The sequence below is a fragment of the Macaca nemestrina genome, chromosome 15, assembly GCF_043159975.1.
Source record: "Macaca nemestrina isolate mMacNem1 chromosome 15, mMacNem.hap1, whole genome shotgun sequence".
Lineage (NCBI taxonomy): Eukaryota > Metazoa > Chordata > Mammalia > Primates > Cercopithecidae > Macaca > Macaca nemestrina.
This window is the reverse complement of record NC_092139.1, coordinates 28,970,598-28,996,537: the sequence shown is the minus strand read 5'-3', so window position 1 is coordinate 28,996,537 and position 25,940 is coordinate 28,970,598. Positions and strand designations below refer to the sequence as shown.

Genomic DNA, 25,940 nt, shown 5'->3' with positions numbered 1-25,940 from the left:
TGTATTCCATTTTTCTCAATTTTATCTCTATGCCTGGAGCTTTTACTGACTTCAAAATGCAGTATGAAGTATTAGTTTTAAGGTTTTTTTGTTTTGTTTTGTTTTGTTTTGTTTTAAGCAATGAAAGCACACATTTACTGAAATGAAATTACACTCCATAGAGTGGGAGCGGGCTCGAGTAAGTAGCTCAAGAGCCATGTTTTTGTTTGTTTGTTTTTGAGACGGAGTCTTGCTCTGTCGCTCAGGCTGGAGTGCAGTGGCTCGATCTCAGCTCACTGCAACCTCCGTCTCCTGGGTTCAAGTGATTCCCCTGCCTCAGCCTCCCGAGTAGCTGGGACTACAGGTGCGTGCCACCATACCTGGCTAATTTTTTGTATTTTTAGTAGAGACAGGTTTCGTTGTTAGCTACGATGGTCTTGATCTCCTGACCTCATGATCTGCCTGCCTCAGCCTCCCAAAGTGCTGGGATTACAGGTGTGAGCCACTGCGCCCAGCCTGGTTTTTTTTTTTTTTTTTTTTGAGACGGAGTCTCGCTCTGTCTCCCAGGCTGAAGTGCAGTGGCCGGATCTCAGCTCACTGCAAGCTCCGCCTCCCGGGTCCACGCCATTCTCCTGCCTCAGCCTCCCGAGTAGCTGGGACTACAGGCGCCCGCCACCTCGCCCGGCTAGTTTTTTTTTTTTTTTGTATTTTTTAGTAGAGACAGGGTTTCACCGTGTTAGCCAGGATGGTCTCGATCTCCTGACCTCGTGATCCACCCGTCTCGGCCTCCCAAAGTGCTGGGATTACAGGCTTGAGCCACCGCGCCCGGCCGTTTTTTTGTTTTTTTAAAGAGACGTTTTCTTGCTCTGTCGCCTAGTCTGTAGTGCAGTGGTACAGTCTTTGCTCAATGTAGCTTTGACCTCTTGGGCTCAAGCAATCCTCCTTCCTCAGCCTCCTGAGTGCCTGGGACTATAGGCATGTACCACTGTGCCTGGCTAATTAAAAATTTTTGTTTGTAGAGACAAGGTCTTATTATGTTGCCCAGGCTGGTCTTGAACTCCTGGCCTTAAGGGATCTTTCTGCCAAAGAAGGAAGATCCTTTGTACCTCCCAAAGTCCTGGGATTTTAGGCGCGTGCCCTTGTGCCTGGCCAGTTTTAAGGTTTTTAAACAGGCATTGAGACATCTATAATGGTCCTGCCACTTTTAGATCTGACTCAGCCCTGCCTTCTATTTTCTTTTTCTTATCTTTTTTTTTTTTTTTTTTTTTTTTTTTGAGACAGTCTTACTCTATTGCCAAGGCTGGAGTGCAGTGGCATGATCTTGGCTCACTGCAACCTCTGTCTTCCAGGTTCAAGTGATTCTCGAGTCTTAGCCTTCTGAGTAGCTGGGACTACAGGCTCATCCAACCACACCTGGCTAATTTTTGTATTTTTAGTAGAGGTGGGATTTCATCATGTTGGCCAGACTCCTGACCTCAGGTGATTCACCTGCCCCAGCCTCCCAAAGTGCTGGGATTACAGGCACGAGCCACTGTGTCTGGCTTATTTTCTATTTTAACCCTATTAGGGAACTTGAACTCTTGCTGGCCTTTTTTTTTTCTTTTTCCCAATTAAGGATTATTCAGTATTGTTCCATTTGACTTTTCAGTGTTCATTCTACAAATTTTTTTTTTTTTTTTTTTTTGAGACAGAATTTCACTGTGTCATCCAGCCTGGAGTGCAATGGCATGATCTCAGCTCACTGCAACCTCCACCTCCTGGGTTCAAGTGATTCTTCTACCTCAGCCTTCTGAGAAGCTGGGATTACAGGCAGCTGCCACCACACTGGCTAATTTTTGTATTTTTAGTAGAGAGGGGATTTCACCATGTTGGCCAGGCTGTTCTCTACCTCCTGATCTGAGGTGATCCGCCCACCTCGACCTCCCAGAGTGCTGGGATTACAGGTGTGAGCCACTGTGCCTGGCCCATTGTGCAAAATTTATCAGTGCAAACTGTGTGCTGGGAAAAGTGTATAAAATATTAAAGGTGAATGGTTGCTTTCCCTGGCTAAAGACCCTTTAGAAGTATAGGTGGCATTAAATGCTGCTTCCCTGAGTATGAAGTAGCCTCATAATCTTCTTTTTTTTTTTTTTTTTTTTTTTTTGAGACGGAGTCTCACGCTGTTGCCCAGGCTGGAGTGCAGTGGCGCGATCTCGGCTCACTGCAAGCTCCGCCTCCTGGGTTCACGCCATTCTCCTGCCTCAGCCTCCTGAGTAGCTAGGACTACAGGCGCCCGCCACCGCGCCCGGCTAATTTTTTGTATTTTTAGTAGAGACGGGGTTTCACTGTGGTCTCGATCTCCTGACCTTGTGATCCGCCCGCCTCGGCCTCCCAAAGTGCTGGGATTACAGGCTTGAGCCACCGCGCCCGGCCAAATAATCTTCTAACTCCTATACTGGATGTGTATCCTAGTAGTCCTGGCCTCTTACACTCATTTTCAGAATGTATGTTGATTAGGGTGGAATTATCATCAGTGCTGTGCCGTGCCTGCCCAGACCTCTTGGGCTTATTGAGGTCTTGTGTCCCAGCCCTTTTGTTTTGACTCTTGTCTTAGTCTTTTTTGTGTTGCTATGATAGAATATCTGAGACTAGGTAATTTATAAAGAAAAGAGGTTTGTTTAGCTCACAATTCTGCAGGCCGGGAAGTTCAAGTGCATGGTACTGTCTTCTGGCATCAGCTTTCATGCTGCGTCATACATGGTGGAAGGTCAAAGAGGGAGACAAGTGTGAAGAGAGGGACCAAACAGGAGGAGGAGCCTTGCTTTATAACAACTTGCTTTCTTGGGAATGAATCCATTCCCAGGAGAGCGAGAAGTCACTCCTGTGAGACAGCATTAATCTGTTCATGAGGGATTTGCCACCATGACCCAAACACCTCTCATAGGCCCCATCTCCAACTCTGTTGCCCTGAAAACGTTAACTTTCGGCGAGGACAAATGGCACCGAAATTATAGCAACTCCTGGTGTTGAACAACAGAAATATCTTCCTCCATCCCAATAGCTACTTTCCTTTCTCACTCTCTTATCAATCCCAGCCTCTTTTATGAGATCTGGTACAGTGCATGTCCTGTGAAATTAGGTTGGTAACAGGATCTTTTTTTTTTTTTTTTTTTTTTTATGTTTTTTAGGAATTTCAAATAAATGAGCAGGTCCTTGCTTGCTGGTCTGATTGTCGTTTTTACCCGGCCAAAGTCACTGCTGTTAACAAGGATGGTAAGGCATTTGAGTTGTAGTTGTTTTTACTCATGACTTAGGTGGTGGTGGTTGGGGGGGGGGATGTTTGTAATGTTAGAGCTTGATAGTATATTTTCAGTATTTCTTTACTGCCTAGGTATCTGCTTTATTCAAGTTAATCACTATGTCAGGAGTTGGGAAGAAATTATAAGTGTAAAGAAAACTGGACAAAAAAGGTAGTTTGACTTTTTACCCCCTAATTTTCAGTCATTGTTTTCTAAAACAGTCACAGTTCATCTGTCACTCTTCCTGGAGGTATGCAGGTACTTGCTGTCTAGGAGTTCCTAATAAAATTGATGAGATAGCCCTGAATATTTGTGAATAGCCTAGAAATTAAATGAACACTAACAAACTTTAAAAAATGTGCTTTCTTGATGCAAGGTGATTGAGGGTGGTCTGTAACATTGGAGTTGGCTAGTGGAAACTGGGATGCTGGAAGTTAGAGCACTGAGTTGGGTTTCTTTTGCCAGAGCTGAACGTGTGAAGAGACAGAATGGGAAACTTGACTAATAGAGGCTCATTTTGCTAGTAAAAGGGCAGGCAAAGAGTTTTGAGGATAATACGTATGGTCAGAATCCTGACACCTGGAGAATAGAATCTAGGTCCCAGAGATACCATTGTAAGCACGTTCCACCAGGGTATGTGTGGTCTCCATGATCTCTGAAGTGAATGTTTAGGGAAGTCAGGCCTCTTGATGCCACTGTAGGGTTGACTCTTAGGCCAGTCTGAATTTTCATTTGATGAAGTTATTCAGGTATTTATTAATATTCTGCTAACTGCTGGGCCTCAGGCTGACCAAGTTTTGTCTGAGAATGATTTTTTTTTTCTTGTTCTTTTTTGAGACAGAGTCTTGCTCTGTTGCCCAGGCTGGAGTGCAGTGGTGCCAGCTCAGCTCACTGCAGCTTCCATCTCCTGGGTTCAAACAGTTCTCCTGCCTCAGCCTCCCGAGTAGCTGGGATTACCGACGTGCACCATGGTCAGCTAAATTTTGTATCTTTAGTAGAGACGGGGTTTTGCTAGGTTGCCCAGGCTGGTCTCATGTGATCTACCCACCTCAGCCTCCCAAAGTGTTGGGATTATAGGTGTGAGCCACCATATCCAGCCGCAACTTTTTAGAGAAGTATTTTTCAGGCCAAACGCCATGGTTCGTGCCTATAATCCTAGCAGTTTGGGAGGCTGTGGTGGGAGGATCAGTTGAGGCCAGGAATTTGAGACCAGCCTGGGCAACACAGTGAGACCTCATCTCACTATGAAAAAATTAGATGAGGATGGTGGCATGTTTCTGTAGTCCTAGCTACTCGCATGGCTGAGGTGGGAAGATCCTTTGAGCCCAGGAGTTTGAGGATGCAGCAGGCTATGAGAGTGTCATTGTACTCCAGCCTGGGCAGCAGAATGAGACTGTCTCTTTAAAAAAAAAAAAAAAAAAGTATTTTCAGTTGTGCTTCCTCCAGAAGCTAAAATTATAGGAGGGAGAATCTCGAGGCTATGGTAGTTCCTAAAATGGTCATTTGCATTGCTAATATATTGTTTCTGAAGCTCCATATTCTGTCCAGTGAAATTTAGTTAATTGAAGGACGTGAAAATGAATGGAAATTTCTGCCAAAACCTGTTTTCCTGAGGTTCTCAGGTCTGAAGTCCTGTATTACGCTGACACACTGACTGGTTTTTGGGACTAACTGGAAGAGGGAGGAGAGGATATGGGAGAGGGGCAATCCTGAAACAGAAAGTTAGTGAGACAGGCCGGGTGGTACTATTGGCCACCCAGATTGTGAAGGCAGGCTAGCCTTTGTAGGAGCTCAGATCTATGTCTGATTTGGAGATGAAGATAATTAATGCCTCTAAGAGGGGTGGGAAGATGTGTTGGTGGAGGCAATGAAGGCTTAGTAATCTACTGTTTAGATCTAATACCTGCAAAGCCCAGAGCTTGGCATCATGGAGTAAAATAAAAGAAGACCTGCTTCAAGGTAGAATGAAGTAGGTGCTGAAATAGAGCTACCAGGAGGAGGCAGGGCAGGATGGTGCGGGTTAATCATGGTAGGCACCTGTCTCTATAAGGTTTTGTGTTTGTGTGTGGGATGGGTCAGAAACTCTTTGAAATAATTATTTCAAAAATGTTAGGTTTGGATTAGTGCTAATGATCAGTTTCTGCTTCATCACGATTCACTGTGGGATTACTTGTGGGATTGGGAGCGACAATGCTAGTCTCTCTTTTCTCTCTTTCCCTGGTCTTTTCTGCTGTGCCTTAGGTTCATCCGTAGCAGTGACCACCAGCTTAATGGCCCTGTGAGGAGCAGCTCTGCTGGCAAGACAGCATGTTTATTTCCTGTAAATGTCACTTATGTCTTGTTGGTGCTGCCAGGAGGAGGCAGGGGATATAGTGAAGTCACGCCTTGTAGATTTATGTTTAGAAGGCTTGGTGTGATTTTCTTGCCACTCTTAATCTCCTTGGATGTTTTGCTAAGGCTGATTGTTGATCTGGCTGGTGGGTGGGGACTCTAGCCAGAGTGGAAGTGGCAGCTGCTGGCACTGAGGAGTCTGGCATGATTGAATCAGAACTAAATAACAACTTTAGTTTCTTAAGGGAGTCTGTTAGCACTTGGAAAATAGGGCATTTAATGCCATATTATTTAGCTTTCTTCACTTGGAATGGTTCTTCAGCAGTGGAGATTAAGCATTATTTAGTGTGAAGGCAGTGGCAGTTGGTAGTCTTGTTAGACTCTCAGTCTATGTTGTTGTAAAAGACAGTAAAAGATGGGTTTCTACTTTCAGGGAATCTTTGTTTGGAAGCCATCTCTGGTGAGCTGACCCCACCTCTTTGCTGGGGCTGCCTAGCTTCCCCCTCCCTTTTTTTTTTGTTTGTGACAGAATCTTGCTCTGTTGCCCAGGCTGGAGTGCAATGGTGCAATCTCTGCTCACTGCAACCTCTGCCTCCCGGGTTCAAGCGATTCTCCTGCCTCAGCCTCCTGAGCAGCTGGGACTACAGGCACATGCCACACCACACTTGGCTAATTTATATGTATTTAAGGTTTCAAATGTACTTTATTTCTTCAGTAATGCCATATCTTAATGGGTACACAGTGCTTTAACTTGGCATCAATTATGAGCTGTTTTTTAAACAATTCATTATTACACCAGCTGGTATGATTACTGTTCTCTCCATTTTGGGGGGTGACTCTGCCAACAGGGGACAGGCTCCATTCTATTCTGATTTGTGTTGTTACATATGTCCATAGAGCAATACAGAAAGTGGCTCCACTAGCTAATACAGTATTACCGTATTTGTCATGAAAATCAGGTGTACGTTTCTGGTGGCTCTGCCATCATTGTTTGCTGAATGCTTCGACCTTGGAGACGACTTAGTTTGTTTTTGACCAAGGGAAACGTCCTGAAGGTGAAGATAGAACTGCAGCAATGAAGCTGCTGCTTTAATTTTTGCATTTTTAGTAGAGACGAAGTTTCACCATATTGGCCAGGCTGGTCTGGAACTCCTGACCTCAAATGATCCACCTGCCTCAGCCTCCCGAAGCTCCTCTTTTTTTCACATGGGGAATAGCAGAGTCAATTGTCTGTCAGGGCTTTCTGCCCCCAGTAGTGTACAACTCTGCTCTGTAAGTGATTTTCCTTAAGGAAACTACTTTGTAGGTTAGCATTTATGACAAAATGGGGAATTGTTCCTTTCTATTGATCTGTGGTTCTTTAATTTGAATAAGCAGGTAAATCAGCTCCTTCTTCCTAAAAACTATGCATATTTTTGGGTCATGTCCCCTACCTACCCTGCCAGTTCAGTCTCTAGGGCAGTGACTGAAGTCTGCATTTATAACAGGAGATGCTATGGAAATGATCTTGTTTCTAGAGTCTCTGGCTGAAGGAGCTCTTATTTTTTGTTTTCTTCATGCTGTAACTGATTCTACATTTGAAATGTGGGGAGGTTGATACTATGTGAACAGCTTTGTAGAAAGAGAAAAGGAAGATTTAGGCCCACACATGCAGGTGCTAACTTGGCTGCTGTTTTCTTCTTCTGGGGGAAGAGGGATTGTGCTTCCCGCCACCCCCCCCCCTTTTTTTTTTTTTTTTTTTTGCCTAGATAGCCTTTAAAGATGTCAATGTCTGGCCAGGCGCAGTGGCTCATGCCTGTAATCCCAGCACTTTGTGGGGCCAGGGCAGTGAATCACCTGAGGTCAGGAGTTGGAGACCAGCCTGGCCAACATGGTGAAACCTAATCTCTACTAAAAGTACAAAAATTAGCCAGGCGTGGTGACACACACCTGTAGTCCTAGCTACTCAGGAGGCTGAAACAGGAGAATCACTTGAACTCAGGAGGCGGAAGTTGCAGTGAGCCGAGATAGTGCTATACTGCACTCTAGCCTGGGCAACAGAGCGAGACTCGTCTCCAAACAAAAAAAGAAAAAAAAGGTTGTCAATGTGCTGTGCTTCCCTTTTAGGGTGACTTGGTGGTATTGATCCCTTGGTCTGTGACAGGCCCTGTGCTAGGTTATTTCCATATCTTATCATATTTAATCTTTACACAAACATGGAAAGGTTATTGCCATTAACCCCATTCTTATTTTGCAGATGAGGAACTAAGCTCACAGGGGGAAACTGCTTTAGGTTATAAAACGCTTGGATGGTAGAGCTGAGATCTGCATGGAGGTCTGTGGTTCTCCAGAGTCCCTAAACTGTTGTTCCCACGGTACCAGGCTGCCTCTTTGGAGCAGGGTTGTCCTAAGAGGGCAGGTGTTGTCAATTAGGTCCAGGTGTTCACTGATAGAATGCGAGAGTGGATGTAGTGGTCTGCACTTTCTGGAGCCTGGTGTTGTCTTGAGAACCATGGTTGGGAGACAGGGTCTGGTCCCAGTTCCTGCTCAGTGATTATGGGTGTTCACTGCCTTTGCTCTGGACTCTTTTGAGCAGTTAGAAGTCAAAGAGGGAATGGAAATAGATGAGTGTTGTATTGGCCACAGAACCTAAACCCAATATGTAAAATTGCTGGGAAGAAAATAATTAGAGGGAGGGAAGGCGTGCCCGCAGACATATGCACATCCTCACTCCTCAACAATCTGTGGAAGCCTAAGGACTTCAAGAAAACTTTTGTTGTTGTTGTTTTTTGAGATGGAGTCTCGCTCTGTCACCCAGGCTGGAGTACAGTGGCTTGATCTCAGCTCACTGCAACCTCCGCCTCCTGGGTTCAAGTGATTCTCCTGCCTCAGCCTCCCGAGTAGCTGGGATTACAGGTGCATGCCATCACGCCTGGCTAATTTTTACATTTTTAGTAGAGATGGGGTTTCATCATGTTGGTCAGGCTGGTCTTGAACTCCTGACCTCATGATCTGCCCACCTCAGCCTCCCAAAGTGTTGGGATTACAGGCATGAGCCACCGTACCCGACCTGACTAGTCTTTTTTTTTTTTTTTTTTTTTTTTTTTTTAAAGGGCTGATCTGGGTATGGTGGCTGACGCCTGTAATCCTAGCACTTTGGTAGGTCAAGGCGGGTGAATCACCTGAGGTCAGGAGTTCAAGACCAGTCTGACCAACATGGTGAAACCCGTCTTTACTAAAAATACAAAAATTAGCCGGGCATGGTGGTGTGCACCTGTAATCCCAGCTACTCAGGAGGCTGAGGCAGGAGAATCACTTGAACCCCGGAGGTGGAGATTGCAGTGAGTGGAGATCACGCCACTGCCACTGGACTTCAGCCTGGGAGACAGAGTGAGACTCATCCCCCCCCCAAAAAAAAAAAAAAAAAAAAAAAAAAGACTAGTCGAAAGCAGTCGTGAGGAGGAGGGAAAGAGTAGAATAAGAAGTTCGATCTGTAACTGACTGTGAACAATCAATTGAGATAACTCACTACTTTCAGACCAGCCTGAGAAAACATGTTTGAAAACCCTCTGTTTTCCATCTGTGGCTTTCTGGAATAATCTGACTTCCGAAGAGTGAATGAGATAGAAAAGAAGCCCTGGACGCTGGGCATGATGGCTCACATCTGTAATTCCAGTGCTTTTGGAAGTCGAGGTGGCAGGATTGTTTGAGGCCAAGAGTGTGAGACCAGCCTGGGTAACATAGACCCCCATGCCCTGCTATCTCTACTAAAAATTAAAAAATAAAAAATTGGCTGGACATGTTGGTGCATGCCTATAGTCCCAGCCACTTGTGAGGCAGAGACAGTAGGATTGCTTGAGCCCAGGAGTTTGAGGCTGCAGTGAGCTAGGACCAGACCACTACACTTCAGGATGGGTGACGAAGACCCTTTTTTGTTTTTGAGACAGTCTTGCTCTGTCGCCCAGGCTGGAGTGCAGTGGCACAATCTTGGCTCGCTACAACCTTTGCCTCCCAGGTTCAAGTGATTCTCCTGCCTCAGCCTCTCGAGTAGCTGGGATTACAGGCACCCACCATCATGCCCGGCTAATTTTTGTATTTTTGTAGAGACGGGGTTTCAACACGTTGGCCAGGCTGGTCTTGAACTCCTGACCTCAGGTGATCCACCGGCTTCAGCCTCCCAAAGTGCTGGGATTACAGGCGTGAGCCACCACGCCCAGCTGATGAAGACCCTGTTTCTAAGAAAAAAAGAGGCCCTGGAATATTAGTTGTGGTAGATTTCATGAGCAACATAAATCTGTCCAATCCAAAATCACCCTTGTAGTATCCCTATGTCTTTGGTCCTAGAGAACATGAGCTTGTTATGCATCTCTAGTTTTGTTCTTAGAAACTTCTACTATTACTGACTGCTATAGGATTGTCTGCAATGCTGAGTCCTTAAACCTCAGAGGGGCAAGGCCAGGAAGCTTTGTTTCATCTTAAAGTCTAAGGGCAAAAGCTTCTCAAGGGAGTCTGAGGCAGGTAGCCCTTCTAAGTCAAGTTAGAGCAGATAGAACAGGATACACTTACTTTGAGTTCCTTCATTTACATGTTTGTTAGATAGTGTTTGTGGCCACAGGAGAACTACTAGTCACCTATGGGAGGATTCCATGGGAAGACAATCTTTTAGTAATATACATGAAACCATTAAAGCAAAATTTTGGCCTCTCTGTTGTCCATTATTGTCTCTGAATTATTGAAGCCCAAGTTGGGCAGTGTTTAGCATGATTAAAGGAGAAAGTTTCAAGATGATCCTTGGTAATCCTTTGGAAGTTAAAAGGATCAAAGACCTAGATATATCTAAGGATAGTCGTCCCTAGCACCTTTGGCCGTAGTTTGGGTCATTTCAGAGTGGCTGGTGCTACTCTGGGTCTGTGGTTTGGAATTAGGTTGAGGAGCCTGAGCAACAGGCAGTGTGGGGTGCTGGGAAAAAATTGGTCAGAGGTCAGTAGACAGGTTTGGATTCCAATGATAGCTGTCTCAGACTTAATCATGGAACTCAGGTTCCTTTTATGTAAGTCCTCCTTCTGGAATCTGCCATCAGGAGTAAGCTTCAAAATTAACTCCAAATAGCTGAAAATGTTGGACTGTTAGGTAACGTTACTTAATATTGACTTTTGGATGTTGGAAATGCCTGTAAAAACAACAGTTTTCATTTTGATGTAACTGATGCTGAACTAACTTTGTTAATAAAATAGTTGAAAATATAGTCTTGGGTGACTTGTCGGCACACATAATATTTAAGATTTCAAGATAACGGGAGTCTTAAAACTCCCATCCCCCCATCTCTGTCCCCAGACTTGCCAGAGTTGCACCATGGTTGCTTGAGAAGGGTCTGTTTAGAATTCCATACCATTGTTTATCATAACTCCTTTGCTTGCCAACACCCTCACAGTATAGTCAGGGAAAAACAGGAACCCAGACTTTTGTTGTAAGTACTTGTAAGTCATTGCTGAGCTGCCTGTGTAGATAATTGTTTATGCTCTTATCCTTTTATGCTCTAATCCTTTTATCATAGCCTGTTCATCTAATTGGTGGTGTCATCTAATTGCTGATGTTTTAACCCAACCAGGCATAACTATATATCCTTATATCTTGTTTGCTAGCCAGTTTCTTTTTTTTATATTTTAAATTTTTTTAAATTTTTAATTTTTGTGGGTACATAAGTAGGTGTATGTATTTATGAGTTACATGAGATATCTTGATACAGGTATGCAATGTGTAATAATCACATCAGGGTAAGTGGGAGTATATATCACTCCAAGCATTTATCCTTTGTTACGAACAATCCAATTATGTAGTTATTTTATTTTTATTATTTATTTTTTTAGACAGAGTTTCACTCTGTCACCCAGGCTGGAGTGCAGTGGTATGATCTTGGCTCACTGCAACCTCCACTTCCTGGGTTCAGGTGATTCTCTTGCCTCAGCCTCCTGAGTAACTGGGATAACAGGTGCCCACTACCACACCTGGCTAATGTTTTTTGCATTTTTTCAGTAGAGACAGGGTTTCACCATGTTGGCCAGAGTGGTCTTGAACTCCTGACCTCAAGTGATCCACCTGCCTCGGCTTCCCAAAATGCTGGGATTACAGGTGTGAGCCACCACGCCTGGCCAAGTTATTTTAGAATGTACAATTATTTTTTACTGTAGTCACCTTGTTGTGCTAGCAACCTAGGTCTTATTCATTCTTTCTAACATTTTTGTACCCCTTAACCATCGACATTTCCGCCCCCCACCTACTACCCTTCCTAGCCTCTGGTAACCATCCTTCTACTCTCTATCTCCATGAGTTCAATTGTTTTAATTTTTAGCTCCTACAAATAAGTGAGAACATCGAATTTTGTCTGTCTTGCTAGCTAGTTTCTTTATGTATTGGTGACACCTGTGACAAATAATCACCTTTATTTTGTAAATACCAGGAATAAAGGTCAGTAGGTAATTACTAATTGTCTATGGCAGTGGTTCTCAGACTTTGGTGTACATCAGAATCACCTGGAGGACTTGTTAAAAACGCATATTCCTGTCCCCTGTTCCCAGTTGCTGATTCAGTGTATCTGAGATGGGACTGGTAACTTGCATTTCTAATGAGTTCCCAGGAGTTGCTCATGCTTCTGCTATGGGACTACACTTTGAGAAGCACTGGTCTACTCTGAGGCAGGTACTGTGTGTGGAAGAAAGTGGTCTAAGATGTGGTGTCTGGCCTTGAAGAGCCTGCTTTTGAGTTGCGATCTGTACTTATATGAAGGTAGACCTAAGTTTGAAGCTCTGTAGGCTGGTGCCAAATGAGCCTAAGAAGTTCAGATCAGGAGGTAATTATTAGTAGCTGAAAAGCCAGGAAGCTGTTACAGAACTGTTGTGGGTATTTGAGCCGGGCACTTAAAGATCACGGAATGGCACATTCCCAGAAGGAAAACAGTTTAATACAGATATGGAGATAGAAGTGTCACTGGCAGTTTCGGTGGGTAGCTTGTCACTTTGAGTTGGTGGGTATTGGATGGTGGTAATGAGAAATAAGGTTTGGAAAATTATTGGGCTCAGATCGCGTTGGACGTTGAATACTTTTGGACTTCATTTGGTAGCCGTGATTAGCCATTGACTAGGCCCTGTTGAGGACTGGCGGTGGAGGGGTGTGGGAAGAGAATGTACCAGAAGGTGAAAACCAGGTCTTAACTTTGTTGTTGCAATCTTCCGCTCCCAGACCTCAGGGTTTTTTGCAGGGGTTGGGGGAATTGGTTCTAAACAGAGAAAAACCTGTTTACTAGTGGAAACCATTATGTGATTACCAATGGTTTACTGAATCTTGACAAGATTAACTGTGATTATTATTTTAAATCCCTGGGGCAAAAATGGGTGGGGCATGAATTGGTTCTAAGATGCAAAATTTGAAAGTGTTGTTTGGGTGCGACTAATGAGAACTTCTGTAGTTGGACACCTTATTTGGGAAGATAAGATTATTTGGGTTTCCAGCTTAAGGTTTTTAGCAGGGAAGGATCTTTTTTGAACAATTTTTTTTCTATTGGGAAAAAACTAACAGTGTAACAAAATAAAACTAACAATGTAGCAGCAAGCATTTTGTGTTTTGGCCAAGTCTCTATTTTAAAACATTGTATCATGAAGATAATTCAAATGGATTTTGAGATGTGGAAATAGAACACATCTCTAGAAACCCAATACCTTTAGCAGAATATGATGTTGCTTTTTTTGTTGTTGTTGTTGGAGACTGAGTCTTGCTCTGTTGCCCAGGCTGGAGTACAATGGCAGGATCTGGGCTCACCGCAACCTTTGCCTCCCAGGTTCAAGTGAATCTCCTGCCTTAGCCTCCCAAGTAGCTGGGATTACAGGCGCCTGCCACCAAGCGCGGCTAATTTTTTGTATTTTTAGTACAGACAGGTTTCACTATGTTGGCCAGGCTGGTCTTGAACTCCTGACCTCGTGATCCGCCTGCCTCAGCCTCCCAAAGTGCTGGGATTACAGGCGTGAGCCATGATGTTCCTTTTGAAACTTAAGAGCTATTACTGCCTCCGATCCCAGAACATAAAGATTAAATTATAAAAGTGAAAAATTCACCAAGGAATAAGTCTGCATTTTCCTCACATTCTTAATTGTTTTACTGCTCTCTGTTCTTCACTTAAATTCAGTGCAATTTTTTTTTTATTTTAATGAAGCATCTAAAAGTGAGTTTATTTTTTTGATGGATTTCAATTTATGTAGGTAGAAAACTGTGTAATCTTAACTAAGAAATGAAGACAAGCATACTGTTATCTTGGACATAAGTAAGACTGAATATGATACTTAAACAGTTTTAAATGCCTATGAGATTAATGTAGTTGGAGATCCCTTATGTTTATACTTTGAAAAGTTACCACTTTCATGAAATTGTGAGTTAAAATCATGATATCTTCTTGAATTTTAGGTACTTACACTGTGAAATTTTATGATGGAGTAGTTCAGACTGTCAAACATATTCATGTCAAAGCTTTTTCCAAAGATCAGGTGAGAAATGTGGTTTTGTGCTTTGTGTTATGAATAATGCTAACACTGTAGTTTTGTTTCCTCAAATAAAGACATTACATTTGTTTATGATGGCAAGTGTTTATTTCCTCCATCTGACACAATTTCACCAGAAAATAATACACAAGTTTTCAGAAGTTGTAAATATTTGTCTCTTTGCTGTTTCCTATTTATTTATTTAGAAACAGAGTCCCGTTCTGTCACCCAGGCTGGAGTACAATGGTGCAATCTCAGTTCACTACAACCTCCACCTCCTGGGTTCAAGCAATTCTCCTGTCTCAACCTCCTGAGTTGCTGGGATGATAGGCGCATGCCACCATGCCTGGCTAATTTTTTTTGTATTTTTAGTAGAGACGGGGTTTCACCATATTGGTCAGGCTGGTCTCGAACTCTTGACCTCAGGTGATCCACCCACCTCAGCCTCCCAAAGCGCTGGGATTACAGATGTGAGCCACTGTGTCCGGCCACTGTTTCCTTTTAACAGAGATTTTTTTTTCAAAAGTGCCAAATACTTGGATACCATTGCCTATGTTCTGTTTTCGTCATCTTTTTTCAACAATGTCTAGTTATTCTTGTCTTCTCTCTGTGCCCTGCCCCGCACAAGAGCTGTTAGCCATCACAGGGAACTCGTTGAATTGCTTGAGACCTCCAGTATGTTTTCTCTCCATCTAGCTCTGTCTTTTAGCTTAGGACCATTACTTGGTTGTTTACAGAGCTATCATTTGGCACAGATTGGACAGCCACTTGTGCTAGATGTGCCTGGTTTGTGAATTTGGTATCCTGTCGTTCCAGTCACCATGCATGTATTTGCCTGAGCATGGGGCCTCAGTTTTGATACTGGAAATATGGTTTGCATAAATATGGGCCATCTAGAAGTGTTGCCTACTTTCTTCATGATTTTTCCCCTTTTTGTCTTTTTTGTGTTTGTGTATTAATAGTTGAGGGGAAAATAGAGATCAAAATTTGGATACTGGTGTTTTTAAAAATCCTGATTATTACTAATTTCAGCTGTTGAGACAGCTAATTTAGCAATTTAGTAAAGGTTTTACCACTGAGGCATCGTAACTGGTTACTCATCTGCTTGGATGGCAGTTGATGTGACAATATTTGGTGATGCTATAACCTGTTGTGTTTTTGGGGTTTTTTTGAGACAGAGTCTTGTTCTGTCGCCCAGGCTGGAGTGCAGTGGTGCAATCTTGGCCTAGTGCAACTTCCCTGCCTCCCCAGTTCAAGTGATTCTGCTGCCTCAGCCTCCCAAATAACAGAGACTAGGTGCGTGCTACCATGCCCAGCTCATTTTTTGTATTTTAGTAGAGACAGGATTTCACCATGTTGTCCAGGCTGGTCTCAAACTCCTGAGCTCAGGCAATCTGCCCCCCTCGGCCTCCCAAAAGGCTAGGATTACAGGCATGAGCCACTGTGCCTGGCCTTCTGTTGTGTCTTTGTGATGATGAAATGATTCTACTTATCACAGATTCTTAATGAATTCTTCTGTATGTATATTTGTAAGTTTTTTCTTTTTGAGACTGAGTCTCTCTCTGTCACCCAGGCTGGAGTGCAGTGGCCTGATCTCCACTCAGTGCAAACTCTGCCTCCCAAGTTAAAGTGATTCTCCAGTCTAAGCCTCCCAATTTGCTGGGATTACAGGCGTGTGCCCCCACACTTGGCTAATTTTTGTATTTTTAGTAGACGGGGTTTCACTGTGTTGGCCAGGCTGGTCCTGAACTCCTGACCTCAAGTGAGCTGCCCACCTTGGATTCCCAAAGTGCTGGGATTACAGACATGAGCCACCATGCCCGGCCTAATCGTAAGTTTCTAAAGATTTTTTTTTTGAGATGCAGTCTTGCTCTGTCACCCAGGCTGGAGTGCAGTGGTGCAATCTAGGCTCACTGTAACCTCCACCTCCCGGGTTCAAGCAATTCTCCTTCCTCAGCCTCTCGAGTAGCTGGGACTACAGGCATGCGCCACCATGCCCAGCTAATTTTTGTATTTTTAATAGAGACAGGGGTTTCACCATGTTGGCCAGGCTGGTCTTGAACTCCTCACCTCAGGTGATCTGCCTACCTTGGCCTCCCAAAGTGCTGAGATTACAGGGCATGAGCCACCATGCCTAGCTGCTTCAAAGGATTTTGATACATGATACCTTTGAGGTAACCTCAAAGGTTACCTTTTGCTGATTGGCCTTTTGCTGATTTTCTTCTTCAGAAAATTAACATTATTATTACATAAAGCTTTGGCCCTGATGATGCTTTTTCTTTGATCACTTGCCTCTCGTAAGGAGCCATATAGTAGTCTAAAACATTATTTTGGCCTTAAATTTGGCAATATTTGTGTTAGGTTTGTGGAATGAGTTAATACAGAGGATATAATTATAAACTTGTCCAGAATTGGCAGATTATATCCAGAACCTTCCCAAGTGGAAGTCCAGGGCTCCAGATAACAATTGTTCATCTATTTACTCTGTGTTTCTCAATAAATTGATGGATAGCATTCACAGTGCTTTGGCTTGGAGGTAGTGCCTTACCCGGTGAGGATTTTTGGGTGCCATGCTTCATTTCTCATTTCCCAGTGGCCTCTGAGTATCTGACCTTAGCCCAGTAGGCCCTTAAGCACAGGCCTATGGCTCCTGGACTTGGCTTCTTTTCCAAGAGGGTACAGTGGTTTGGCTACAGTTATCTGTCATGGGCAATTTCAAAGGTTTTTTCATATACTATTAGAATACATGGAGATTTTTTTTTTTTTCTGTAGAACTGCACTGTCTTATAAATGTTTTGATAGTCTCTATATTAGTAACACTTATGTTTTTAGCTTACTGTAGAAAATTAGAAAAGTACAAAGCACAAAGAAAATAAAAACTCTATTATTCCATCAAACAGATATAATTGTTCTTAACACTTTGGTGTATAACTTGGCTTAACAATTTGGTGTGTATATCTTTCTGTGTTTTTTATTAAACATATATATGTGTGTGTATCTATTTCTTTTCAAAACTGAAGTTGTGGTACATTAATATAGTACTGTTCTTTTCTTTTAACTAACATTTCCTCAAGTTCCTTAATATCCTGAGAATATGATTTTTCACAGCTATGTAGTGTTCTGTAATATGTATGGAACTGTACTTTGTGTAACCAAATCCCAAATGGTCATTAAGGATATTTGTCAATCCAGGTACACAAGTCGGATTATTCTTTTAGCTAACTTTATTTCTAGGGGTTTATTCTAGTTCAGAGGTATAACGTTTTTAGTTTTGACTCAAATTGCCAACTCCTCCCCGAACCCCCAACAAGAAGGGCAATTTCAATTTATATTTCTGCTGGCCATTACCGGAATGCCTGTTCTCAAACCTGGCTACTTTCAGAATAATTTGGGGGACTTGAAAAAATATTTCCTTGTTTATTATTTTTCCCTGTAGAACAAATTAAACTTTTGTTTGTTGAGTATTTAGGTACTGCTTCCTGCTTCCAGTGAAAACCTATGTGCCTAGTGTGTGCTAGGTGCTGGGGATCCCATATGAACATAGTATGGTGGTCTCTGCTCTTTTGAGGTCCTGGAAGAGAGATATGCACACAAATAAACTTAATTATAGTTTTGGAATCTCTAGAGCTTTCAGACCTGGCATTATTATGAAACAGTCACAGTAGAGGACCTTCGATTTTTAGTGTGAATTTTAAAGAATGTAATGTAGGGAGAACGTAACTAAGAAGCAGTATTTCCTACCAATAGGCAAAAACTCCAAGTAGCTCAGGAACCTGGTAGGTGGTTTGTTGAACTGAGCACAGCCTTTACCTGGTAGAGGAAGCAGAGACCCTGGTTCTGGGTTGGATAATCTTTATAGTTTTCCTGTTCAGCTTCCAGTTATCAGTTTTGTTTTTTCTCTAAACAAGACATCAGCACATGCTGGCAAACTGATCAGTTTTGTTATTTCTCTACACAAGACATCAGCACATGCTGGCAAACTGAACCAGCCTCTGAAAAGCTCTGGGTTAGTATAGTCATGCTGGGGATAAGGACAGAGCATAAAGGCATTTTCTTCGAACACCTTTGTCAGAAAGATTGCTTTCCAGAATTTTAAGGCCAGGCATGGTGGCTCATGCCTACAATCCCAATACTTTAGGAGGCTGAGGCAGGAGGATTGCTTGTGCCCCGGAGTTTGAGACCAGCCTGGGCAACATAGGGAGATCCTATTGCTACAAAAAATAACAATAAAAAACTTAGCTGGGCATGGTGAAACATGCCTGTGGTCCCAGCTACTCAGAAGGCTGAGATGGGAGGATCGCTTGGGCCTGGGAGGTCGAGGCTGCATGAGCCATGATTGTGCCACTGCACTCCAGCGTGGGCAACAGAGAGAGACTCTGTCTCAGAAACAAAAACAAACAAAAGCCCAGAATTTTATTTTCTAGTGACTTATTCGTCATAATAAGGGAGACTGCACTGTCTCCAGAATAATTGAATTGTTTTAAGGATTGGTTCTCAACTCTTAGTACAGGTGGATATTGTCAGTGGTGCTTTGTGTATGTGACCTGGCATATGTCCTGTTTTTATTTCTTTGTTTGTCTTCATATGTTTGTAAGAAATTCCTAATTTTGTATTTACAAGTAATCACGAAGTGTTTCATCGCTATTTTGCTCATTTTAGAATATTGTGGGTAATGCTAGGCCTAAAGAAACAGATCACAAAAGTCTTTCATCATCTCCTGATAAACGAGAGAAGTTTAAAGAACAGAGAAAAGCCACAGTGAATGTGAAGAAAGACAAAGAAGATAAACCCTTAAAGACAGAAAAGCGACCCAAGCAGCCTGATAAAGAAGGAAAGTTAATCTGTTCTGAAAAGGGGAAAGTGTCAGAGAAAAGTCTTCCCAAGAACGAGAAGGAAGACAAGGAAAACATTTCAGAAAACGACAGGGAGTATTCTGGAGATGCCCAAGTGGATAAGAAACCTGAAAATGACATTGTGAAGAGTCCACAAGAAAACTTGAGGGAACCCAAAAGAAAACGAGGCAGACCCCCTTCCATAGCTCCTACTGGTGAGTTTTTCAAGTGGGCTCTGCAGTGGGCAATGCCAGAGTATTCTTCTGTGGCCCTTTGTGGTTCTTTGTAACTTGTATACTTCAATCCTTTGTTTTTGTGACTGATTTTGAGTTTTCTTATGATCTGGAAACAAGTTGTGTTCATGAAGCTGAATTTAAGTGAGGCACATATCCAAGTTGGGAATCTAAGTTGGGAAGTGTGTTCGTAACTGAGCTTCCTAAAGTAGTGGTTAACCGTTGACTGAATACTTCAGCTTATATGATAAACCTGATAAACCAAGGCCTTTTGCTTGTGCTTTTTCAAATGATCTCAGTTTGAGTCAGCTTAATAGAACCTGGAATCAGGAAATAGAGTTCTAATGAGACAGACGTGAAAGAAAAGTGGTAAAAAGGTATGGGCTTCTGAAGGAGATGAGGACAAAGGAACATTGGAGCTAGAAAAGCATGGGTGCATTTTGAAATTGAGCTCTTTGGAGAGTGATTATTGATTAGAAATTTTCACAGTCTAAATAAAAAGCCGAGATAGCTAATTTGTAAGAGTCAAGGTTAGAGGGTATAGATTTAGGGAAGAATGCAGTTATTAAAAAACTTAAAATTTGGACTTCTTCTAGAATAACCAAGAATGAAACAAGCCCTGATTCCTTCCTAAGTCAAATGCTCGTTCTCCAAATCAATTCAGTGGCATGAAGAGTCCCCTGGGTCTCTAGACTGAGTGTGCTGTTGATTAAATATGTGCAGTGATCTTCAGACATTCTTGATTGTGTATTCTTTGTGTGTTCAGTTGAAACTGTGAATCCCCTAGCACGTTTTAAAGCAGTATTTATCTTTTTCTCACAAGTTTAAATAGCTGCAGTGGATATATTTAAAATACAAAACATGAAGGCTGAGTGCGTTGGTGCATGTTTGTTGTCCCAGCTACTCAGGAGGCTGAAGTGGGAGGATTGCTTGAGCCCGAGATTTTCAAACCAGCCTGGGCAATGTAGTGACACCCCATTTCAAAACACACACACACACACACACACACACACACACACACACACACACACACACACGTATTTTCATCAAAACTGTGGAACTACAGAGCAAGCCTTTTCATTATTCCCCAATGATGTAGAGAATGCAAAGCCACTCTTCTCTATCAAATCAGACTATCAGACTTAATTTCTGTGGAAAAAATTTTAACTTACGTCACATAAGTGTATTAGTACTCATTGTAAGATAGGAAATTATATAATAGGTTGCTTTGTCTCCATATGAAATAAGGGATCTTCCTCTCTAGTGCTTGTAACTGGGTTTTGCCCTCAAAAGCTGAGGGTGCTACAACTGTCCCTAGGCCTAGCTAGGGCCTATACCTCTGCTGTCTAGTATGGTAGCCACTAGCCGCATGGGGCTATTGACTACTTGAAATGTAACTAGTCTGAATTGAGATGTGCTGTAAGTATAAGTAAATGCTAGATTTCAAATAGTACAAAAAAGAATGTAACACACCTCAATTTTAAAATATTGATTACAGCCGGGCCTGTAATCCCAGCAGTTTGGGAGGTCGAGGTGGCTGGATTACTTGAGGTCAGGAGTTTGAGACCAGCCTAGCCAACATGGTGAAACCCCATCTCTACTGAAAAAATATAAGGAAATATTAGCCAGGCTTGGTGGTGGGTGTCTATAATCCCAGCTACTCAGGAGGCTGAGGCAAGAGAATTGCTTGAAACTCAGGAAGTGGAGGTTGCAGTGACTGAGATTGGGCCACTGCACTCCAGCTTGGGCGACAAAACAAACAAAAAAAATTGATTCCATGTTGAAATGTTTTTAGAAGCTGAAGCTGAGTGCAGTGCCTCATCCCTGTAATCATGCCAGCACTTTGAGAGGCTGATGAGAGAGGATCACTTGAGCCCAGGAGTTCGAGACCAGCCTTGGCAACATAGTGAGACCTCATCTCTACAAAAAATGAAAAAATTGTCTGAGACTGGTGGCACGTGCTTGTAGTCCCAGCTATTCCAGAGGCTGAGGCAGGAAGATTGCTGAGCCCAGTTTAAAAAAAAAAAAAGAAAAAACAAATTTAGGAAAGGTATTGGATTAAATAAAATAGTATTTAAATTAACTTTTTAAGTTTTTTTTGACAGGGTCTCACTCTGTTACGTAGGCTGGAGTGCAGTGGCGTGATTGTGGCTAACTCCATTCTCCACCTCCTGGGCTCAAGTGATGCTCCTGTCTCAGCCTCCCGAGTAGCTGGGACTACAGGCACATGCCACAATGCCTGGCTAATTTATTTTTTGTAGAGTCAGGGTTTCACTATGTTGCTCAGGTTTGTCTAAATCTCCGGCCCTCAAGCAATCCTCCTGCCTTGGCCTCTGAAAGTGCTGAGATTACAGACATGAGCCACCATGCCTGGCACTTAAAAACCAAACCCTCTTATGTGATGAGCAAAAAATTTAAAATTCGCTAGGCATGGTGGCTCAGGAATTTGAGACCAGGCTGGCCAACATGGTGAAACCCTGTCTCTACTAAAAATACAAAAATTGGCTGGGCACAGTGGTTCACGCCTATAATCCCAGCATTCTGGGAGACCAAGATGGGCGGATCACCTGAGGTCAGGAGTTCAAGACCAGCCTGGCCAACATGGTGAAACCCCAACTCTACTAAAAACACAAAAATTAGATGAGCCTGTAATCCCACCTACTTGGGAGGCTGAGGCAGGAGAATCTCTTGAACCCAGGAGGCAGAGGTTGCAGTGAGCCAAGATCACACCACTGCACTCCAGCCTGGGTGACGAAGTGAGACTCCATCTCAAAAAAAATAAAGAAAATTGCATGTGGCTTGCACTCTTAGCATATTTCTGTTGGACGGCACTGGCTTTATGTTCACTGGCTTTCTCAACTGAGTTCTGGGAGAGAAGCCACAATACCCAAGCCATCCTTGATCTGTGATGGATTGACCTTAGTGCATTGAGAATGGTAATAGCTGTATACCACCCTTACGAAAACAGAGAAAATGTATCTCTGTTCAGATGAGGAAACCCAGTTGAGAAAATCTGGAAATTTTAAACCTCCAGGCAGAGCACCATGTTAAGATGTGGGATGAGTGAGAGGCAGGCCCTTTTATGTAAAGTGGGAGAAGGGCAGTTAAAAGCAGTTATTATACAAGGAGGGGTGGAAAATGTAAACTGGCAGAAATCTGACATGTCCTTAGCTTAGTTTAGGAAAGAGTATCTGTGAGAACTGAGTGTTTTGAAACTGATTCTCCTTTAGCTATTCATGCCCTGGCTTATACCCTCGAGAAAGTATGTACAGGAGTAGTTGTACCCCAATAAGCAGACTGCTCCTTTGAAGCCACATGACTCCATTGAGATAAGAAAAAAGGACATTTGGTTTTTATATTTTTATAAGTGTAGGATTTCATAACGAGTAGGATAAATTTAATATAGAAAGGATGTTTTCCAAGTTTATGGTTAATCCTTGCCCAAGGCATTTGTAAAAACAGATTCCAGCCATGTCTCAGTTCTTTCCCAGTCACACTGTCTGGATGGGAACCTGGGAATATGAGTTGTTAACAAGCTTCCCAGATGACTTATACTGTAAGAAGAGTTTGGGAAACACTCAAGTTCTGTATAGTCAGCCCCTGTTTATATACAGTATCAAAGGGAAGAAGACTTGCCAGATATCCTATATATTGTTCAAATCCCCTTAAAACATTACTTGGAATAAGTTCATTAATTTTTAGAGCCTTCCTTGAACACCCTAGATTGTATAGACTTGATTGGGAACAGGATATGAGCTATTTAGAGAGGATTGTTTGTATTTTTTTTTTTTTTTTAATTTTTATTTTTTTGAGATGGAGTCTCTCTCTCCCAGGCTGGAGTACAGTGGCACGATCCCGGCTAACTGTAACCACTGCCTCCTGGGTTCAAGTGATTCTTGTGCCTCAGCCTCCCGAGTAGCTGGGACTACAGGAGCGTGCCACCATGTCTGGCTAATTTTTTGTATGTTTAGTAGAGACAAGGTTTCATCATGTTGGCTATGCTTGTCTTGAACTCCTGAGCTCAGGTGATCTGCCTGCCTCTACCTCCCAAAGTGCTGGGATTACAGGCGTGAGCCACCACACCCAGCCAGCCTGTTTGTATTTATGTTTAACATGGAATGTGTGGGATTTCCAAGTTCTGCCAGTTGGAACAAAATAATACTGGCACATTGGGAAGCTTGAACACAGGAAGAACCTTGGAGTTCAACGGTCTTCTGGTTTGCTTCCTCACACTTCAGGCCTGTGTCTTGTTGAGCCATTTGACCTACCTGAAGCTACAGGTCTTAGATGAATCTTTTCTGTCCCTCTTCCCCCTTCTCATCTTTCTCCCTTCCCTTCCTCTTTTCCTTCCATTTACTTCTCTTCCTCCATCTTCCTTTCCTCCTTCCTCTTCTCTCTCCTCATTTTACCCTTCCTGAGACCCCTTAGCCTTGCCTTCCTGCCCAACTTCCCAGTTCCTTCTGCCTGCCTTTTTGATTCTCATCTTTTCTGATTTGGGGAGAGCTTCTTAGGTGGTAGGTTTAAAACTAAATAGTAAGGGCCAGGCTCAGTGGCTCACACCTGTAATCCCAGCACTTTGGGAGGCCGAGGTGGGCAGATCACCTGAGGTCAGGAGTTCGAGACCAGCCTGACCAACATGGAGAAACCCTGTCTCTACTAAAAATACAAAATTAGCCAGGCGTGGTGGTGCATGCCTGTAAACCCAGCTACTTGGGAGGCTGAGACAGGAGAATCACTTGAACCTGGGAGGCAGAGGTTGCAGTGAGCTGAGATCGCGCCATTGCAGTCCAGCCTGGGCAATGAGAGCGAAACTCCATCTCAAAAAAAAAAAAAAAATTAATAGTAAGTACTATGCTGGGCAGGTGGCTCACGCCTGTAATCTCAGCACTTTGGGAGGCAGATCACTTGAGGTCAAGAGTTCAAGACCAGCCTGGCCAACATGGTGAAACCCCATCTCTATTAAAAATACCAAAAAAAAAAATTTGCCAGATGTGGCAGGCACCTGTAATCCCAGCTACAGGGAAGGCTGAGGCAGGAGAATCGCTTGAACTCAGGAGGCAGAGGTAGCATTGAGCCAAGATCGTGCCACTGCACTGTAGCCTGGGCAACAGACCAAGACTTCATCTCAAAAAAACAAGCAAGCAAGCAAGCAAACAAACAAACAAACAAAAAACTAAATAGTAAGTACTTTTCAAAGGCTTACCGTCTGTACTGCTAAATTACGTCAGAGCTGGGTTTGCCGGGGACCAGCAGGCTTGCCTGGAACATTGACTATTAAGTAGCATAGTCTCCCAATAATTTTTTTAGGATTGTGTTTAAGAAAATACAAATTCTTGGCCAGATCTCATGGCTCATGCCTGTAATCCCAGAACTTTGGGAGGCCGAGGCGGCTGGATCACTTGAGGTCAAGAATTCGAGACCAGCCTGACCAACATGGGGAAACCGTGACTCTACTAAAATTACAAAAATTAGCCGGGTGTGGTGTTGGGTGCCTGTAATTCCAGCTATTCTGGAGGCTGAGGCAGGAGAATCGCTTGCACCTGGGAGGCGGAGGTTGCAGTGAGCAGAGAGCACGCCACTGCACTCCAGCTTGGGGGACAGAGCAAGACTCCGTCTCAAAAGAAAAAAAAAAATAAATTCTCTTAGACATTTTTCTTGTACCCTCAAAACTAGGCTCAATGCTAAGGTAATTAATGTAGCAAGTAGAGGTTGAAAACTGGAGCTGGATCATAGAAAAGATTCAGGAGGTCATTCTGCAAGGTATCTCCTATAAGGAAGTAATTTCTCACTCATTTTACTTTTTTTCTTTTATCTTAAGTAAGAATGACATTTTGATGGTCCATTTATAATGCAGTGATTTTTGCATATATATGTTTTATTTGTATATAAAAATGACAGACACTAAGAAATTATGTATCTTTTTTGTGTGGTTTTATAAACATGGTAGCTGTGGATTCAAACTCTCAAACTTTGCAACCAATAACATTGGAATTGAGAAGACGGAAAATATCAAAAGGATGTGAAGTCCCATTAAAACGTCCTCGGCTTGACAAAAATTCATGTGAGTTTCCAGTTTGTTTATGTGTGGCTAGAATTTGACATTGTTTGGGTCAGCCTCCTCTATATTCATCCTGTCCCCCATTCCCTATAGGCTCTAATGTTTGTCTCTGGTCACATGAGGTAATGTGAGTAGGATGCAGTTGGATCAGAAGGAGTTTTTGCTAGAAGAAAAATAAATCCCAAAGCACAAACTGTGCTAATGCTGGGTTCTGTGGTATCATCTTCATATCCATAAATCACATTTGATTTGGATGCCACTGGAAATTTAATGGCTTAGGAAGGGATGGGTTTCTATGTAGAGTGAAACTTTAAAAATACTACTTATTGGCCAGGCGCAGTGGCTCATGCCTGTAATCCCAGTAGTTTGGGAGGCTGAGGTGGGTGGATCATCTGAGGTTAGGAGTTTGAGACCAGCCTGGCCAACATGGTGAAACCCTGTCTTTACTAAAAATATAAAAATTAGCTGGGTGTGGCCGGGCACAATGGCACACACCTGTAATCCCAGCACTTTGGGAGGTGGAGGTGGGCAGATCATGAGGTAAGGAGATCGAGATCGTCTTGGCTAACATGGTCAAACCGCGTCTGTACTAAAAAAATACAAAAAATAAGCCGGGCTTGTTGGCAGGTGCCTGTAGTCCCAGCTACTTGGGAGGCTGAGGCAGGAGAATGGTGTGAACCCAGGAGGCAGAGCTTGCAGCGAGCCAAGATCCCGCCACCGCACTC

At 43.1% G+C, this 25,940-nt stretch overlaps 1 protein-coding gene across 4 annotated transcripts in view; it reads left to right on the top strand.

Annotated features, from left to right (window-relative positions):
* Positions 1–25,940, top strand: part of LOC105496282 (PHD finger protein 20) — a 189,607-nt gene that overhangs the window by 79,217 nt on the left and 84,450 nt on the right. For 3 of the 4 annotated variants that reach the window (XM_071079431.1, XM_011766549.2, XM_071079432.1), the window contains 4 exons: positions 3,147–3,231; positions 14,019–14,098; positions 18,752–19,139; positions 25,105–25,218. In XM_071079431.1, the coding sequence (XP_070935532.1) occupies positions 3,147–3,231; positions 14,019–14,098; positions 18,752–19,139; positions 25,105–25,218 (667 nt within the window). The remainder of the gene's footprint in view (positions 1–3,146; positions 3,232–14,018; positions 14,099–18,751; positions 19,140–25,104; positions 25,219–25,940) is intronic. The other variant, XM_071079430.1, reaches the window with a different exon arrangement.